At 37.7% G+C, this 20,403-nt stretch overlaps 2 protein-coding genes across 2 annotated transcripts; both read left to right on the top strand.

The window, feature by feature from the left end:
* LOC110921107 (protein JASON) lies at nt 1-10,011 on the top strand. The gene is made up of 7 exons (XM_022165376.2): nt 1-226; nt 318-372; nt 549-643; nt 2,534-2,778; nt 7,959-8,667; nt 8,780-8,862; nt 9,640-10,011. Exons 1-7 carry the CDS (start codon nt 137-139, stop codon nt 9,740-9,742), a joined length of 1,380 nt encoding a protein of 459 aa, XP_022021068.1. The 5' UTR covers nt 1-136; the 3' UTR covers nt 9,743-10,011.
* A 4,849-nt stretch (nt 10,012-14,860) lies between these two features.
* On the top strand, nt 14,861-19,251 carry LOC110920604 (switch-associated protein 70). The gene is made up of 10 exons (XM_022164781.2): nt 14,861-15,163; nt 15,254-15,370; nt 15,821-15,882; nt 15,973-16,056; nt 16,147-16,178; nt 16,290-16,371; nt 16,548-16,776; nt 16,839-17,066; nt 17,741-18,033; nt 18,688-19,251. The coding sequence occupies exons 1-10, from the start codon at nt 15,137-15,139 to the stop codon at nt 19,052-19,054; spliced, it is 1,521 nt and encodes a 506-aa protein (XP_022020473.1). The 5' UTR covers nt 14,861-15,136; the 3' UTR covers nt 19,055-19,251.
* Nucleotides 19,252-20,403: the final 1,152 nt, after the last annotated feature.

The raw sequence follows: 20,403 nt of genomic DNA, 5'->3' as shown, positions 1-20,403 counted from the left end.
CTCTTCTCTCTTTTAAATTTCGAAAAACGTTTACCTCACTCCTTATGCTCTCAACTCAAACATAATAGCTAGGGTTTCATCGTTGCTGCTATGCTCCCTGTTTAACTTCAAATTCGTCGATCTTCTTCACCGGACGATGGGCTGCTTCTTCGGCTGTTTTCGCGTCAGAGACGACCGTCGCCCTCCGATTCATCTCCTCTCTCAACCGGTTACTTCAAACGCAAAGGTAAGATCTAGATTCTAAGTTTCTAACATGGAAGAATTATAGGTTTTGTTGTTTATAAATTATGAATTATGACTGATGTATGTTTGTTCAGGATCCTGTTGTAAATTCAGCTAGAAATCCTTTATCGACGTTGCTGTTTTTGGACGGTAGGTGTTTGCTAGCTGATACTCTCGTAATTTTGTATTATGTTGACCTAATTTCATATGCTAGAGTGAATTCTGTTACTGTTAATTTATTTGATGCTATGTTAGTATGTTGCACGATATGTGTGGAGAAATTTGTTTAGATTGAGGATTTATTTATTGAGTTATTGTTGATTTAGCTGAAGATAGAGATCGATCCTCACCGAAATATGGGAGGAACGGCGGTACAGGATCCGGCGATTCTGATATTAATTTGCATGAGCTGAAGGCTGAGGTAATTGAAATTGCTTTCTTTCGTTGTCTTGTAGAATGAGTTCAGAGTTGAAAGTAGGGTTGGTACATGTGTTTTCAAGTAGAAGCTATATTTAGAAGGCCTTGGGTCACAATAATTGTTAACTTTTGAGAAGCTTGATGTACATGTTTTAACTTCTATGTTTTCAGTAGGATGAGCTTTAGTATCATGCTATCATCTGTCGTTTTCTTATGATAGAACTTAATTTTCATTTACTTTTAGAATTTGCATACGCGATCTACTTTTGTGGCGTGTGATATTTTCTATTTTGATTGCAAGTTTTCTGGAAACTCTTGGTTGAAGGGATGGCCAGATTTTTTTTTTTCAATCTCATATATGTTAGATAGGATCTTGGTTTTAAAAAGCGAGAGGCGCACAAAAGCCACGAGGTCTAAAATTGAGGCGCAAAGCGCAAAAGCGGTGGGCTTTTCGTACCCGAGGCGCAAGAAGATTATATAAATTTTTATATACATCCCATAGGTTTTTAGCATCCCTTATCCAAAATATAGTTATAACTAAGGTTTATTTATGATTTTACCTACATGTACAAGCCAAAAAACTATTTTCATGCATAAAAACAACATAAAAACACCCAAAATACATAAGGCGCGCGCCTCAGACCTCAAAAAACCCAAAAAATGCGCTTTTCTTGCGCTTAGTGGAAAAAGCGCGCCTCAGGTACCTTGAGGTGCTGAGACCTGCGCCTTAGTGCGCCTTGCCCCTAGGCGCGCCTCAGACACGCTTTTTAAAACCCAGGATAGGATTTATGCTAACAACTATCTATTGTCACTTCTAACTTGTAAGAACAAAAAACAGGTTCCAAATGTGAAAGTTGCCGGACTTTTTAGCATATACCACCTATAGTTTGAGATTATAAATGTATATATCCATTTTAGTCGAATGAGCCTAACTGTAATATGGTATGGCTTATATTTTGAGGACTGTACACTTTATTAGTTGCAGTGTTTTGTATATGATAAAACATACTACTTTGGTTTAGCTAATATATATTTAAGAATATTCATATGTGTGTTGCATTAAAAATAGCTATTTAGACTACCCATGTCATACTTTCTCTAGTTATGAAGCAAAGTGAGAATGCTTTAAGGCATACAGAGCATTAACGTTGTAGACATGCAACAAAACATGAGAGATCATCACTTTCTTTTTAACATTTTTTGAGTAATAAGACTAGAAAGAAATATCATGTAATGGAAGTGGTGCAAATATTAACAAAGGTGCAAAAGGAAACACTGACAGGTTACAACAAACATCAGCCTTTTTTTTGAAACTCTACAATGGGGGCTCCTGTAGAATGTAATTATACAATGTTCTCATTTTTAATATATTTGTTTTAAATTTCCTGTGCTTGTCAGTAGCAAATGCTACAAGATATCAACAATGATGACTGTGGTTCACATGTTTTTTAAGTTGTCTTGTTAGGGGGATTTTATTAGGTATTTGGTCAATAGTCAACTGTATGATGACTGTGGTTCACATGTTTTTTAAGTTGTCTTGTTAGGGGGCTTTTATTAGGTATTTGGTTAATAGTCAACTGTCAATACTTCTATTAAGTTACCTGCTAAGTAATCCGTGATTTTCTAAAACCCAAGATTCAAGTTCATTGCAGTGTATAGGTTTGAACAGTAAAAAGAGTTTAAATTTGTTAGTCGAGGATGAACATATTTAGTTGCTTATTGCATTTTACTCTACATATGCCAAAAAATATAACTCCATGTCAAGTTGGAATCTTAGGCTTTAGAAATTAACTTCTAAAAATATTATACATTTTTAGCTTAATAGACATTATATAATTGAAAGGGCAGGGGCTCTACTTCAACTTGCACCTAACTCGGAATTGTATCTGCACAGGCTAAATTTCTTAAAAATTGTGGCACTTTACCACAGACTCCAGCTGAGATTCGGAACAATAAGAAACTGACAAATTCAAAGCCTCAAAATGGAGATACAGAATCTACAACATTTCATTCATGGCTTCAAAATGCGAGTATTGAAAAGGTCAAACCAGAAAAACAACCTGGTGTGCAATATTCTCCGGTCAAACTCTTTGACAAATGGGAGAACAGATCAGATAGTTCATCACATTCACCAGACAGGTAATTTCTATTTGGACTAATAACTGAAAAGTCTGTTAGTTTCTGATTTTTTGTAGTTCCATCAATTGGTCAATCACAATCACTGTTACAATATCAATGTAACTTCTTTTAATACCTGAAAAGGCTGTTAGTATTGGATCTTTTTTATTCATTCTTCAAACTTTATACAGAAGTAATGTGTTAATCACAAACCATACTGTTACAATAATAAAGCCATTTTAGTGCTTTATGCATTTAATACACTTTAGATGACTTATGACCTGTTTGACTCATTTGACCTGTTTGACATTTTTCCTATCTAGTTACTGATTTCCAAATCAATAGGTAAATGGGTCAAAATTACCGTCTCTACTTGTAACAAACATATTAATAGATTAGATCAAGTTTATATTTTGTATAGATCTATATCTTATATTATTAGAGATAAATCTTTGTATTTATTTGGTGGTTATCTCCTCCCAAAATAGTGGAGAGCCATTTGTATTTATAGGGATATTGATTCAATGAAAAGGCAAGCAATTATACAATCTTTCATGGTATCAAGAGGGTAAAATACGGTCCTTCTTTCTGCCCTCATACCTCCGCTGCCTACCTTCTCCTACTCTTCTTCTTTTCATCTACGATCCCTATGGCCTCCAACCTGCACCCTGCAGTCACTGTTAATAACATTCGTACCCTTATTCCAATCACCCTTGACATCGAATCCGGGCATTACACAACATGGTCAGAACTTTTTAAAATCCAGTGCAAATCCTTTCAGGTGTATGATCACTTACAGCCTCGTACCACTTCTTCTTCAGCTGAGAAAGATAAAGATAAGGAACAAGCTCCTACCGAGAGTTGGGAACGATTGGATTCAATTGTTCTTCAATGGATTTACGGAACAATCTCTTCCGATCTTCTTCACACCATTCTAAAGCCCAACACCACCGCCTATGACGCCTGGACCGCGTTAGCCAATTTATTCCAAGACAACAAAGCAACCAGAACAATCGACCTCAACAACCGATTTTCAAGCACTCGCCTTGATCAGTTTCAGTCGATGTCCGCCTACTGCCAAGCCATGAAGATTATGTTTGACCAGCTAACCAACATCGGCTCCTCCATCACCGACGAACAACTGGTGTTACAAATTCTCGCAGGTCTCACCGAACAATACGAAAGCGTTGCTCTCATCCTCCAAAATACGAAACCCTTACCCAGCTTCTATGAGACCCGCTCTCAACTGTGTATGGCAGAAACCAGGAAAATCAATCAAGCAAAACAAGCCGCTCAGCTTGCTGGTACAGCCCTAACCGCCACAGCCGATCGTAACTCCTCTCGATCTTCAGATACTCGCCAGCCAGACAATCGGACTGATTCATCGGAACGCACTCGTGGTCGCGGCCGTGGTAGGGGCCGCGGTAGGGGCAGAGGGTATGCTTCTCGTGGACGCGGGAGCTGGAACTCTTCTGGATCTTCGATTTCTTCACAACAGGTGCCATGGAATTTCTCCTTTTCCCCTACGGCCGGTCATTCTCAACATAATTGGGCTGGCCATTTACAACAGCCATGGGCCCCTTGGATACCCCCTTGCCCTTATCCAACTGTCCCCAAAACAAACAATGCTGGGCCAGGTGTTTTAGGCCCACGACCAGCCCACAACTTTGCGGCTAATCAGGCCCAGTCAACTGCAGATGGCTATACTCCAACAGATCTGTCTCAGGCTCTATATCATATGGCACTTAATCCTCCCGAACAAAACTGGACCATGGACACAGGTGCGTCAGATCATATGACCTCTGTATTTACTAATTTCCCGTCTTTATTTTATAATAATTGCATAGCTCGTAATATTGTAGTCGGAAATGGCAAAACCATACCCGTCCTTGGACAGGGTAACCAAACCTTACAATCACCTTTTCCACCTTTTAAATTAACCAACGTCCTTTACGCCCCTTCTTTAATCAAAAACTTGCTTTCCGTCCGTCGGTTCACTAAAGATAATCATGTTTCTGTTGAATTTGACCCTTTTGGTTTTATTGTGAAGGATCTCAAGACCCGGACCCCTATCCTACGATGCAATAGTTCCGGTGACCTCTACACATTGGATCCTACACAAGTTTCAAAGTTCACTTCACCATCTACCTTTGTCGCTGTGACCCAAGATCTTTGGCATCAACGCCTTGGACATCCTGGCTCAAATTTATTGCATTCTCTTAAAAGTTCCAATTTTATTGATTGTAATAAATTGAAACCTAAACTTTGTCAATCGTGTGTTTTTGGTAAACATGTTCGACTTCCATTTATGGATTCTTTTAATTCTACTTCTTTACCTTTTGATATTATACATAGTGACTTATGGACTTCACCAATTCTTAGTAGTAGTGGTCACCGTTATTACATTTTATTTCTTGATGATTTTACTAACTTCTTATGGACCTTCCCAATTAGTAATAAATCACAAGTTTTCTCAATCTTCCTCACCTTCTCTACCTTCATTAAAACACAATTTGAGCGTCAAATTAAACAATTTCAATGTGATAATGGCAAGGAATATGTCAATGCTCAATTTAAACGATTTTGTGATCAAAATGGTATGCATTTTCGATTCTCTTGCCCTCATACATCGTCTCAAAACGGTAAAGCCGAGCGAAAAATTCGAACAATTAATAACATTATCCGTACACTTCTAGCTCAATCTTCTATGCCTAACACCTATTGGCATCATGCTCTAGAGGTGGCCACTTATCTTCTAAACATTCTTCCTAGTAAACTTCTTAACTACAACTCTCCTACTCAACTTCTCTACCTCACTCGTCCATCTTATACACACCTTCGTGTATTTGGTTGTTTGTGTTACCCTTTAATTCCTCACACCACCATTAACAAACTCGAACATCGGTCCATGCCTTGTGTTTTTCTTGGTTATCCCTCTAATCATCGAGGATATAAATGCCTTGACCTCGCTACTAACAAAATTCTCATCAACCGTCATGTTATTTTTGATGAAACTATTTTTCCCTTTTCTAATTCTCCTCAAAAGTCTCTTCAGTCCTATGACTTCCTTTCTTCTCCTCTTCATCCTCTCTTTTGGCCTCATTTTAATACTACCACCTCAACCAATCCCCCTCCATCTCCTAGCTCACCCTCTTCGGCCTCACCTATTCCCTCTGGGCCATCGCCTCCCATCGGCCCATCCATCCATTCTCCTACTACACAAGCCCAACCCTCTACTACTCACCCCACCAACCCGATTCCTAAACCTCCTGTCACCCAGACATACTCTCGCCGACCCAAACCACAAACCCAACCGATACAAACACCACCACCCCCTCCTCCTCCTGTTGTCCCAAACCCACCCCCACCTGGCCGTACCATGCGCACCCGTGCCATGGATGGTATCTCTAAACCTAAGCAACCATTAAATCTTAACGTCTCTCTTGTCACTCCCTTGCCTAAGACACCTACCGAAGCCTTGTCCAAACCGGATTGGTACAACGCCATGACTACTGAGTTCAATGCTCTTATTAAAAATAAGACATGGGAGTTAGTCCCTCGCACAGCAGACATGCATGTCATTCGTAGTATGTGGTTGTTCCGTCATAAATATCGCTCAGATGGCACGTTGGAGCGGTATAAAGCTCGGTTAGTTTGTGATGGCAGTACGCAGCAGGTGGGTATTGATTGTGGAGAGACTTTTAGTCCGGTTGTTAAACCGACAACTATTCGGACTGTCCTGACTCTTGCTTTATCTCAATCATGGCCCATACATCAATTGGACGTTACTAATGCTTTTCTACATGGGAACCTTACTGAAACTGTCTATATGTATCAACCCATGGGATTTCGTCACCGCCAGTACCCTGATCATGTGTGTTTATTAAAGAAATCATTATATGGGCTAAAACAAGCACCACGGGCATGGTACCAACGGTTCACAGATTTTGTATTGTCCATTGGTTTTCAGCAAAGTAAGTGTGACAACTCGTTGTTTGTTTATCATCATGGTTCGGACATGGCTTATTTACTTATCTATGTTGACGATATTATCCTTACGACTTCTCATGATGCATTACGAGTTCGTCTAATACATCAGTTAGCTGCGGAATTTGATATGAAAGACCTTGGGCCTTTGAGTCATTTTTTAGGGATTAATGTGACACGGCACAAACATACTATGTTTTTATCTCAACAGTCTTATGCTTTGGATATTATTGATCGAGCTGGTATGTCGTCTTGTAAGTCTGTTGCTACTCCTGTGGACACAAAGTCCAAACTTAGTGCTACTTCGAGCCCATTGTTTGACGATCCTACATTATATCGCAGTCTGGCTGGTGCACTACAGTATCTTACTTTCACCAGACCTGATATTAGCTATGCCGTTCAGCAGGTTTGTATGCATATGCATTCTCCTTGTGTAGATCATTGGAATGCTCTTAAACGCATCATCCGCTATATTCAGGGCACCACATCGTTTGGCCTCACTTTGGGCCCTTATACTGATCTCTCTTTACGCGCGTACACTGATGCTGATTGGGCCGGTTGTCCTGACACCAGGCGTTCCACTTCTGGATATTGTGTTTATTTGGGTACTAATCTATTATCTTGGTCATCTAAACGTCAGGCGGTTGTTTCTCGGTCTAGTGCTGAAGCCGAATATCGGGGTGTTGCTAATGTGGTTGCTGAGCTTTGTTGGATTCGAAATTTATTATTGGAGTTACACAGACCTCTTGTGAAGGCCAGCGTGGTATATTGTGACAATATTAGTGCTGTTTATCTATCCGGGAACCCAGTGCAGCATCAACGTACCAAACATATTGAATTAGATATACATTTTGTACGTGATTTGGTTCAACGAGGTTCCGTACGAATTCTACATATTCCGTCTCGCTATCAGATAGCTGATATTTTTACGAAAGGTCTTCCAAGGGTTCTTTTTGATGATTTTCGGTCCAGTCTAAGCATTCGGCCTCCTCTTGCTTCGACTGCGGGGGTGTAATAGATTAGATCAAGTTTATATTTTGTATAGATCTATATCTTATATTATTAGAGATAAATCTTTGTATTTATTTGGTGGTTATCTCCTCCCAAAATAGTGGAGAGCCATTTGTATTTATAGGGATATTGATTCAATGAAAAGGCAAGCAATTATACAATCTTTCACATATGACTGTTTCTGTGATGCTTGTGTTTTATAGTTGTGTGACAGGGCACACTTCAGAGAGGCTCAACTCAAGCTCAGCTGAAGGAGGTGGAGTTAAACAAGATTTAGAAAAAGCTTACATCCATGCTGATCTGGCACAGCACAGAAACAAATCTGTCCGATTCGATTGTGAAACTGACGCATCTCCATTTTCGTTAAAGAATTCTTCATCTGAAGTTACTAGCCAAGAACCAAAATCAGCCGGATATCCAAGTGATTACAGTGTTTCAAAACCTTCACCTTACCCGACCCCTCTAAATTTAACCAATGACATGCAGACACCTGGCACTGTTTTCCCTTCATATTTACACAACAAAGAATTTGAAAAGAATCCACGGATCAGATCTCATAACGTGTCCCCAGTGCTCACTCCTGTTGAAAATGCCGCACAATTGAAAAAACTAGTGGAAGAAAGTTTTAGTTCTGATTACTATTCTCAATCTGAAGAACATCTTGAAAAAGGAGGAAATACAGCTGGCGAAGAGTTGAATGTGGATACAAGTTTGTCATCATGGTTGCCACCTAAGCAGAAGACCCATCAAGCCGTCAACAACCGTTCGTTTACCGCCAAAACTCCGGTGGATAGGCCTATACTTGGAATGGTTGCAGCTCACTGGAATGCTGATGAAGTTGTTGATCCTCCAGCTCCACCTAAGTGGTGGGACGGGAATGGAATCCCTAATTCAACTAACAAATACAAAGAGGTAAATCTTGTTGATTTATTATACAGGCTGCTGTACACTTTTTTGTTACATGATAACATAAACAATGTGTGAAACTGTGAATTGGTTTTTTCATTTGCCTTTGGTTTTGCAGGACCAGAAAGTTAGTTGGCACGCTACACCATTTGAGGAAAGATTAGAGAAGGCTTTATCTGAGGATAGACTTATTGCTGAGAGGTACGATATACTTTGTGCAACTTTGTTTGTATTTAAATTTTAAAAACCAATGATATATATTTGCTGTGTAATAGGGGTGTTTACAAACTCTTTTGTCACCGAGTGAACCGTTTAAATAAAAGCAAGTTGGCTGATTCGGCCAGTTTGAGATTAATAAGGTTTGGTTCACAGTCTATTTTACGCGGTTTGGCGGTTAGTGGTCAGGCCGATGGCTTAAAACTGTTTGATCTTTTTTCCCATTTTCGGATCATAGTTGTCAATAGCGGTCACTATGGTCGCCATAGCGAATAGCGTATAGGTCAAAGGTCGCTACGGGGTATGTAGCCATATATAGCGGGATTTCAGTTTTTTTATAAATATAAATAAATAGCGACTAAATATAGCTATGAACTAGCTGGATTTTAGGTTTTTGTTAAATATACATGTAAGATAGGGTATATACCAGGGCATTTTGATATAATATACAAATAAAAATAAAAATTTCTTTTTCTAGTATATCGCTATTCATAAAATAGCGCCCACTATTTATCGCTATTCGCTACGTAGCATATAGGTACCTTATTTCTATTTGTCGCTATTCACCATTAACAACTATGTTTCGGATACACAATTATGTGTATGTGCTTTCAAAAACTTGGTTCAAACCGCCAAACCAAACCGTCGAACAGCCAAAACACAAACCGACAAACTGCACACCCAACCCAGCCGGTTGTAATGTTAACAATATCTAGAAAATTTGTGATATATAATTGACACTGAAAGGTTGTTGGTAAGCAGGAAGCAACTCGGAACGAGACCACTGCGAGCTGTAGACTTGAATGAAAAAGAGGAACATGAAGCTTCAAGCCATTTTGAATCTGGGTTAATCTTGAGTGCATGAAGATTAAGATGTGAGTACTTATTGAGATTTTCAGAAAATAATGCCTTATCAACTATATGGATTGTTTTGGAGTGATGGATTGTTTAAACTCTCGTACTTGGTTTTTGTACGACCAAGAAATGTTATTGTCTGTAAGAGTAATTGGTTTTAGACAAATAATGTAAATATAAAACCAAAACAGACCAGATCACTTGCAGTTGGAGTTGGTTGTAATGGAGCATCACTGCATCAGTGTGTTTTTGTGTAATCTAAATATAACGTTAACATTATTGAGTGTCTTTATATCCTTTTACTTGAGACTTTGAACCCTGCTTTTAAACTATCATGGTTGAAACCTCTTCCTCGATCTTCTGTGACTAATTGATACAACCCAACCGATGGAACATGTTGGCCAACCATTTGAAGGATTGAAAAAGTCACCGCCCATTGCTGATTTCATGCACACGTGAAGACGTGTTTCATCCCATGTTTCCTTTAATCGCTATGTTTTCCTTATTTATTTCTGTTTCCATGTCTCCAATAGTAGTTTCCTTTTGTTTGTATTTAAAACAACTTTGAATTGAGAACCTTCCTCCATCATGCTGCCTCGTAAAGATCCTTCAGCTTCTGACGATAACCCTCCATCTGTCACCAACCAACTAGCTCAACTGATTGCCGCCGCCAACACCGCATTGGCCAACCATTCCACCCAACTATCCGCCCTAATCAAAGCAACCGAAACTTTTAATTCCAAACTCAATTCTCAAACCGAACTACCACCCACCTTGTGAACCACATCACCCAACTTTTGGCTCATCTTACCACTGATGGGTCATCTCCATTTGGAAAAACCCCAGACTACATGAAACCTGTGATGCCACCAACTCCACTGAATACCAACCCATGACCACCCAAAATCACTCTTCCTTTTTCTGATGGCTCTAACCCACTTAGTTGGTTTTTTCAGATTGAGAACTATTTCTTATACTACCAAACACCTATCAATCAACGCCTTTCCCTCGTAGTGTTCTATTCTACGGGTGATGCGTTGTCTTGGTATCAACACCTTGGCAGTCGTTCAAGCGTGCACTTGAATTACGTTTTGGCCCATCCACATACAAAAACCATGATGCAACTCTTTTCAAACTACATCAAACCTCCAGAGTAGCCGCATACCAGGTGGAATCTGAGTAGCTCAATTATGCATATGTACTCCAAATATGGAGACATTAAAGCTGCGAAACGGTTGTTTGAGAGTTTGAATGAACCCAATCTTGGTTGCTGGAATGCTATGGTTGGAGGCTATGTGCCTTGAAGCTGTCAACACCATATGTTTCATGCACCCGAAAGGAGTTTTGATGGATGAATTCACTCTCATTCATGCCGTTATTTTTGCTCAGTTACAAGTGATTTTGATTTTGGAAGACAGATTCATGGATTGATTGTTCGTAAACAGTTACATTAACGAATTCACTTATTAATATGTACTTCAATGTTGGTGCCAATGAACATGCTTGGAAGCTTTTCCATACGATGGAGCACAAAGATATTGCATCATGGAACACCATATTATCAGTTTCTTCTCAGGCTGCAGATGTAGAGCAAGCTGTAACCTTATTCTCTGATTTTATGGTTACAGGCTTGAAACCGAATCGTATAACATTCTCAATCTTGTTTAAAATGTGTGGGGACATTCGAAAGGTTGACCTAGGTCAACAGTTGTAGGATCTTGCACTTCGTCTTGGTTTACACGACGACCCCAATCTCTCCAACTGTCTTATTAGCATGTTTTCTAAATGTAATGCATTGACAGAATTATAACTTGCAGGTTTTTACCGGAGAGATTTGTTAAAACAGAAAATTACATTACTTACAAATGATTGAGTTTTACATGGTATTTATACCCTATGCTGCCTTGGGGAACAAGGCAACCATACATAACTGCCATAACTTAGGTTATATTACATAAATTACTACTTATAAATAATCTTAGGATTAAATATCAAATATTGTTATTTGATGCCAAAGTTATAATCCAACAAAAGAAACCGCACGCTCGATTAAATAAACTAGAATGAGATGATCCATGGGTATAACTTGAGTTCTGATCTTGCAGCCCTCAAACTTTTCACCAAATTTTGGGGTTCAAGTTCAACCATTGAACCAGATGAGTGCACGTTCTCTTGTGTCGTGGAAGCATGTTTCAAGACTGAAAATGTTCAAGCAGGTAGACAAATCCATGGGATAATAATCAAATCCGGTTTTGCTTTAAACGATTATGTTTGTAGATCATTGGTTCATGGTTATGCTAAATTTGGAGTTCTTACCGACTCATATGCATTTTTTGATGATAAAATGGGCATAGTGTGTTGGGGTGCTTTGATATCTGCATTGGTGGATCAGGGCCACACAATGGCAGCCATTCGTTTTTTCAGTCGTCTAAAAGAAGACGGACAATATCCGGATAATGTCATTTTAAGCAGCTTTCTGAACATGTATCACATCTCTTAATCTAGCTAAATCTGTGCATGGTGAAGTTTTCAAATTATGTTTTGATACAAATAAATATGTCACTAGTGCAGTCATAGATGCTTATGGAAAAAAGTGGTGATATCAAGAATGCAAGTATCGTTTTCCACTTATAACATAAAAAGCCATGGAAGTTTACAAGAAGATGAAATCTACCAACTTAAACCCGAGTCAATCCACATTCATGGCGGTTTTATCAGCTTGTAGTCACGCGGGTCTTGTTGATCTTGGCCGTTTGTTATTCAGATCAATCATGTTAGATTATAAAATGGACCCATCCCCGGATAATCACGGTTGCTTGGTTGATTTAATGTCAAGAAACGGATATCGAGGCGATGGTTGATACATGCATTAGAAAAGATGTGGGTTGCGGTTGGATTAATACATAGATAATAAGGCACGTAGATCCAATCTGGTGTTTCATACGCGTACATAGCATATTGAAGTTGACTTTCATTTTATTCAGTCACATATGAAAAGTTACCGGTTTAGTTTACCTTGACAAAGGATGAACTTGTTAATATCATCATCAAACCAATGTTTGTTCCTTCGTATTTTAAATGAATTAAGTTTAGTCTTAAAATTTATATAAGAAGTAAAACAAAGTAAACTCAATAATTATAAATTATTTGGTAATCAATATATGAAACTCTATAACCATATAAATATTAAAATTTATTGCAGCTTCTTAAAAATGTAATCGTATAGGTTGGATTATGTTTTGTGAGTTTTCTAATAAAATATAATAACAATTAGGTGTGTTAGGTTGACGAGTTGAGCGATTTCGGGTTGACAAGTTGAGTATATAAACCTAAACATAAGTCATATATCTATTTGTGTCAAACACATCAACTCTAACTCAAACACACTTATAATTGTGTCGTGTTTCATATCAACTCATTTTAATGTTAATTTGCAAATATGAGTAATACTTAATCACATATTAATAATTTAAACAACCTATTACTTTATCTCAATTAAAAAAAAGAGTTAAATGTCATTTTAGTTCTTGTGGTTTGGACCATTTTACCAGTTTAGTCAAAAGGTTTAAAACGTTGCCATTTTAGTCCAAATAGTTTCAAACGTTGCCATTTTGGTCCACTGGTTTAACTCCATCCCTTTATTCTGTTAACTAGAAGGCTATTTCGGTCATTTTATATGTAATTCTGTTAACTAGAAGGGCAATTCGATCATATAAAATGATCGGATTACCCTTCTAGCTAACAGAAAAAATGGACGGAGCAGTGGACTAAAATGGCAACGCTTGAAACTATTTGGACTAAAATGGCAACGTTTTAAACCTTTGGACTAAACTGGCAAAATGACCCAAACCACAGAGACTAAAATGACATTTAACTCAAAAAAAATCTTATAATTGTCTTTATCCTTCCCTCATTTCATATAACAAATTTAGTTTTATATATTCTACTTAAGACCACACGGTGTGGGCGTGAAAACACGGCGTTGTTGTCAGTCCACGCCCACAAACCACCCCCCGTGCCCTGTGTTGTGAACGACGTTGTGCTTGGGGCTTGAGGATTTCCACCAGCACGGGGGCAAATATGTGGCTGAGGTGAGGCTCTTGATCGATGGGCGTAGTTTAGGTTTGTTTTAATTGGTTGATGTTTATTTTCTTTTTACTTTTTTTTACCTCTTCCATGCCACTTTGTCACATCGTGTTTTTTTCTTCACGCCACCATACTAACGTGGTTGCCACATGTCGCTCCACGCCCTTCCTTTAAGCCCCTCCACACCGTGTAGTCTAAGACCAAAAGAACATGATAGGATGTATTGGAATGACAAGTAAAAACGAAAAATATCTGAATAATGAATAAAGTTGTTGGAAACAAAAACTCAGTGAAAAGTTTGAAAACACAAATTTATTTCACTTAAGAAAAATGGATAATCACAGTGAACAAAAACAAAAAAAACACCAATTTTCTAAATCTTTTATGTTTGAATTAACCTATTTAATAAACGAGTCGTTTCAAGTTTACTCCAAATCTAGTTAATTTGAGGGATCAACTATAATTTAAAACATAGGTTTGTATCCTAGAGATACTAATATAAAATGAAAAAGTGTGCCAAAATGTATAGATTTAGGAATCATTTACGATTAAATTAGTAAATGTATTAGCTACCATTCTAAGTTTTATTTTATTAAAAAGATATTAGATTTAAATAACCAAAACTTTCATCAATTGGTCAATATCACTTTTAATTTTTGATTTGTACCATATCATTCTTAAATTTCAACATATTTTTATCTGACATTCTCAAACTAACTGAAGCCTAACCCAGTTAGCTGATGTCAGATACCACATCATAAAAAATGTCATGTGAGCAGCTACATCATAAAAAATACTATGTCAGTCGTCACGTCGCCGTCTCGTCATAAAAAATTGTCATACCAGCTGTCATGTCACCAAACAAAGTGTCACATTAGCAAAAAACTAACTGAAATAGGATTTAGTTAATTTGAGAGTACCCGAGAAAAATAAGTTAAAAGTTAAGAGTGATCTAATGCAAATAAAAAATTAGAGATGATATCAACCAAGTTAAGGTTATTTAAATTACAAATAAAGTGTTTTTGTGACAAAAAGCAAACCATGTTAAACAAGATACCACCAAAAACAGATCGTTACAATCTAGACATCGGTGACCACCAGTCTGATTCATGCGACCTTTCCCGATCACCACCGTCATTAAACACCGTATCCACCACGCAACGCATACCCTTCAACCCAACAACCAAACATAACTCAACCACTAACTCATAAAACCAAACACACACCCTTCAAAAACCCCACAACAATCACCCTTCATTTCTGAATCTTCATCTCCAACAACACACCAACTCTCACTTTGTTCAACAAGTCTTCTGCTATGGCTACCAATGGGGCTTCATCTGTGGTCAGATTCTTTCCATACACTCGTTTTAGGGTTGCATTTAATATTGTTTGATTTGAATTGAATTTTGTGGGTGTGATTTTGGTTAATTAGAGAGATAAAGATGGGGCTAATGCTACAGAGGCCAGTCTGGATAAGATTAAACGGCAATTGGCATCCGGGTCGGGTCGAAACCTCTTGCAGGGTCCTCTTCTTAAGCGATCTGAAACGGTACTTCATTGTTTCTTTCTAATTTCTTAATATAAATTGGAATTAATTTAATTTTGATTACAGAGTGTGTTTGATTCGTTTATTCATTTATGTATGTGTATTAAATCTGGGTGATTTTTATAAGATTTTGGTTCATGATCAGGAATGTAATTTTACATAGAAATTTGGAAGAAAATGATTCGATTTGTAATTAGATGATCACCCAAATACCCAATATTTTTCTGTATGTTGTGTTTTTTATGGCATGCAAATTATAAAGCTTTGTGGATTATAACTTTACTAACAGAGAAATGAAACCCTAATACTAGTTTGAGAACAGTAATAACCTAGAAAAACGAACTAATTGACGTCTTGACGGATTAAAAATGGATGATGTCTTGAACTCATGATAACAGATTGTTATTTAGCTGTTAATTTTGACCTCTAGCTTTGATTGTTATATTGTAATAGCTGAGGAAATGGAACGAGAGATGGGTAATCCTAGACCCGACAACGGGAAAAATGGAATACAAGTAAGATGTCGTGCATCGGTTACTATTTTTCATTAAAACAGTTGGCATTATTCGAGTGCGTTTGTTTATCAAGATAATTAATGTCGGCAGGATCAGAAGAAACGATCCGAATATTAAAGGAACAATCTTGTTTGATTCAAATAGCACAATCATGACATCACCGTATAACTTCCAGTAAGATCACTGCTCGACACTATAATATGTTGGACACCGGATATTTTTTTTTATTAAATTATATATTTGTTATTTCTCTTTTATTTTCAGTGGACTACCGAAGTATGACAACTGTATTATTTGTATCCACCACTTTTTCATTTTGGATTTACACGTCATTTAATTTCTTTTTTTTTATAATGTCTTAAGTATCGGAGAAATTCCCGCATGTATACCCGTAACTTGATTATTAGATATTGCAACACCACAGAAAAAAGAATATTTCTTATGTGCAGAAACTCCAGGTGCAGCTAGAGCTTGGGTGGCGACTTTGCAGTGAGTTATACGATGCTTTTTTGCATTTTTAGAATCAGTTTTTTTTTTTTTTTTTTTTTTTTTTTTTTTTTTTTTTTTTTAAATCTGGTTTCTTTTGAAGTATCTATACGTTCAAAGTTCTCATTATGAGTATTTAGGTTACTGATGTATGTTTCTTTCCTCTGCACAAACAACAGTGCAACACAGCTGGTATTAAGGGCTCATAAAGAGGCGGTAAACTCGTTAGCTGGAAATAGTAGCGCAAGTTTAGGGACGGTTTCCGCTGTTGTTACTGCTGCAAATTCAACTGCTCTGGAATCTTCTAAAGAAATTGAGGCTGCAATGCAGATTTCAAGGCGAAATGCTTTGGGATCAGTGATGAACAAACCACTTGATGCCCCATTGGATGATTTGACAATCATGAAGGTCTGTAAAAAATATAATTAGGCAAAAAAGCAATATGATTAAATATTTTATTATTATTTTAGGAGACTCTAAGAGTAAAAGATGAAGAGCTGCAAAACTTAGCTAGAGATCTTCGTGTTAGGGACTCAACAATAAAAGAGATAGCAGAGAAGCTGACGGAGACAGCTGAAGCGGCAGAAAGTGCTGCATCTGCAGCTCATACAATGGATGAGCAGCGGAGAATCGCAACTTCTGAAGCTGACCGGTTAGAGAAAGAGTTGGAGAAAAATGCAGTGTCTTACAGCATGAAGGTTTGTGTGTGTGTGTGTGTATAGAGATCGGTTAACGTACAAGCAGGGGCGGACCCACGTTGAACGGGTCGGGGGTCCCCGGACCCCAATGTTTTTTAAAAAATTAGTAGATCCGGTATATTAAATTTTATACGGACCCCATAAATACAATTAGGTGGACACCATAAAATAAAAGGAAAACTGGTGTAGTGGTAAACCTCCATCTTTAACAACAAGAGGTCGTGGGTTCAATTCTTGTATAGCCTGTTTTTTTTTAAATCTCGTTCAAACCTCGCTCTGACCCGACCCGACCCGAACGAGGACCGACCCAAAAATTTTAACGTTTTGTTATGAAAATTTTGAACACCGAAAAAATGGACCCCATTGGAAAAAAAAAATCCTGGGTCCGCCACTGTGTACAAGAAGACCATCTTTTCGTGTGATTCGTACGTGAGCATCTCAACCGTACATCTTATCTAATCTAGGCCTTTAATTGAAAGTGGTGGCACAATAGTAATTAACTTTGCATAATCACGCACGTTATTGCATAATTACGCACGTTATAATACATAATTGTGCACGTTATTTGCCTAATTACGCATGTTATATTGCTGGTCATGTATCTTCGCACGATAAGGTCTTGTATTTTAAACTCTCTCTCTCTCTCTATCTATAATTGGTTTTTGGTTTTACAGCTAAGAGATATCGAAGAGAAGGTGGCGCTTTTAAGTAAAGAAAAAGAACAACTTATGAAGCAACGAGACTCATCACAGCAGGAGACACTTTTATGGCGATCTGAGCTGGCAAAAGCTAGAGAACGTGTAGTTATTTTAGAAGGAGCTGTTGTTAGGGCTGAGGAAAAAGTTAGGGTAAAAGATGCAGAAACTGAAGCTGCAATAAAGGAAGCAACCGAGAAAGAAACCGCTGCTAGAAAGGAAAATCAAGAGCTTTTGGCTTATATTAATATTTTACAGTTACAACTTCAAAGGTTCGTTTACAGTTTAACCACATTTCAGCATTCTTCTTGTTTCGTCAAACGTGCGGTTCCTGGCCCTATCGAAGTTTTCTAACTTTTTACATGAATGATTGATCAGTTTGCAAACATGATAACAAGAATTATATGATTCCAATAATTTTCTGCTGAGTAAAATGCCAATTTCCTCCATGAAGTTTGGCCAGTTTTGCCGTTTTCATCTAGCTCGTTAACTCCATCCATTTTTCTCCGTTAAGTCGGGTATTTTTGTCTTTTTTGTTAACTTAAAGGGCAATTCAGTCTTTTGAATACTTGTACATCATGCTAAATGCTTGTACATAAAGGGAAAAAGATCGAATTGCCCTTTATGTTAACAAAAAAGACGGAATACCAACGGAGAAAATTGGATGGAGTTAACGAGCTAGATGAAAATGGCAAGATTTTAAAACTTTTGGATCCAGATGCGAAAAAACAAACCTTTGGACGAAAGTCGCAAGACTGGCCAAACCTCAGGGACGAAAATGGCAGTTGACTCTTTTCTTCTTTTTATGAAGATACTATTTTGACCCGGTAGATATAAAACATAATTTATAAGTAAAAGGGTTAGATTGCCACTTATACTGTACCCTCATGTTATTTGCTGATGTGGCGGGTTTGTTATGTTTTCAGGCAGGAGGAGAATACGAAGCAAGTCATGGAGGAAAGAGGAGAATCATGCTCACATGGCGATACTCAACCGTTGACTAAACACGTGCATCCATCTGAGGAGAACGTGGATAAAGCATGCCTTAGTGATTCCAGGAATATTCCAGTTTCAGACATAAATTTAGTTCATCCACCACCGTCTCCATCTGTAGATGAAACCGGTCCGATTAATGATGGTGAATGGAATGATATAGAAGCAACGGAAGCAAGAATAGCTTATGTTAGGGAAATCGCACCTGATACTGAAGGAAACAGTTTGGATATTCCCGTCTTTTTACAGCCAAACGATACACAACGTGAACCCACTACGGATTCCTACCATCAGCCTTAGATAATGTATGGGTAAACAGAAGATGACACATGTTTTTGTTGCTGCTGAAAATGACTTGTTTTGGTCACAGAGTGAGTTGTGAAAATGATTTATAGAGTGAGTTGTGCAAGTCATTGTAATTGCTGACTTTTTAGTTTTGAGGCTTATGAATGGACTGCTTTTGTGAATTTTATATGCAGCATTGGGATTGACCTGTTTGTGCGGCGTGTTTGGATGTGTGGTTTGAAATGACGCATCGTTTGGATGTGTGTTTTGAAACTAATTATGGTGACTTGAAGTTGAAGTAATCGGTGTATGTGATTTGAAGTTGAAGGAATTGGTTTATATGATTGTAGGTTTAGGTCGTAACAAAACTACTTTTTCAGTTGAAACGAAGTTATTGATTTTTACTCGTTTCACTACTCTTCGTGTAAATTTCTGTATTGTTTTTATTTTACATAAAAACACTCGGTCGCCGAATTATATGATTATTACAATGTCACACAACATAAAGACATCTATTTTTGATGTCTTTTTTAGAATGACAAACACAGATCCTCTATGCGTACTCTTAATTCTACATTAAGGTTCACTATTGAGCTTGAACAGTCGAACTATCACCCTCATAGGGGAGGGGCACCACTCTACACACCTTAACCCCACATTCCCGCTAGGGCCGCTGATACGGATATAGGTGGGGCCAATCACATCAAACCCCATGCTACATACAAATTTGTGTAACACATCACCATTAATACTTCTCCTTCTCTCTCTTTCAAATCATCATCCACCTCAACCTCCGCTCATCAGTTTTTTTTTTGAACGGCAATTGTAGGGGTCAAAGGACCCACTACCCCATAGGGACAGACAAGCTCTTAAACCCTACCCAGGCACAACTCCATACTGAAAGCCTTGAAATCCCAATATGTACACAACAGGAGTCGAACCTGAGACCTTCCCAGAGGAGAAACCTTATGGAAAACTCCCCTGACCAACTAGGCTATACCATGTTGGCTCCTCTCATCAAATGCATTGTAAATGGTCTCAGGTTTTTATATATATAATTTTTTTTTGTTTTATAATTATGTGAGTGCAATAGTAACTTTTACACTATGTGCATTAATGACTTATACACCACATTTACTTTAAATTTAAACATTTAAAAAATACGTAATGTGTGTAATTTAAAAACATTAATTTATGTACTTTTTACACTATCTTATTTCTTTTCTACAATATTTTATATAACTAACAAAGTATTTTTGTTTATAATAAGTTATATATCCTTATTATAAATAATTTGATTTGGTGAAAAAAACAATTTTAAATAATGTAAAAAGTGGTGATTGGTGTGCAAATGTAAGGACTTG

The sequence above is a fragment of the Helianthus annuus genome, chromosome 17 (genome assembly GCF_002127325.2).
Source record: "Helianthus annuus cultivar XRQ/B chromosome 17, HanXRQr2.0-SUNRISE, whole genome shotgun sequence".
NCBI classification, from domain to species: domain Eukaryota; kingdom Viridiplantae; phylum Streptophyta; class Magnoliopsida; order Asterales; family Asteraceae; genus Helianthus; species Helianthus annuus.
The sequence above is the reverse complement of the archived record's forward strand: the minus strand, read 5'-3'. Positions and strand labels throughout refer to the sequence as shown.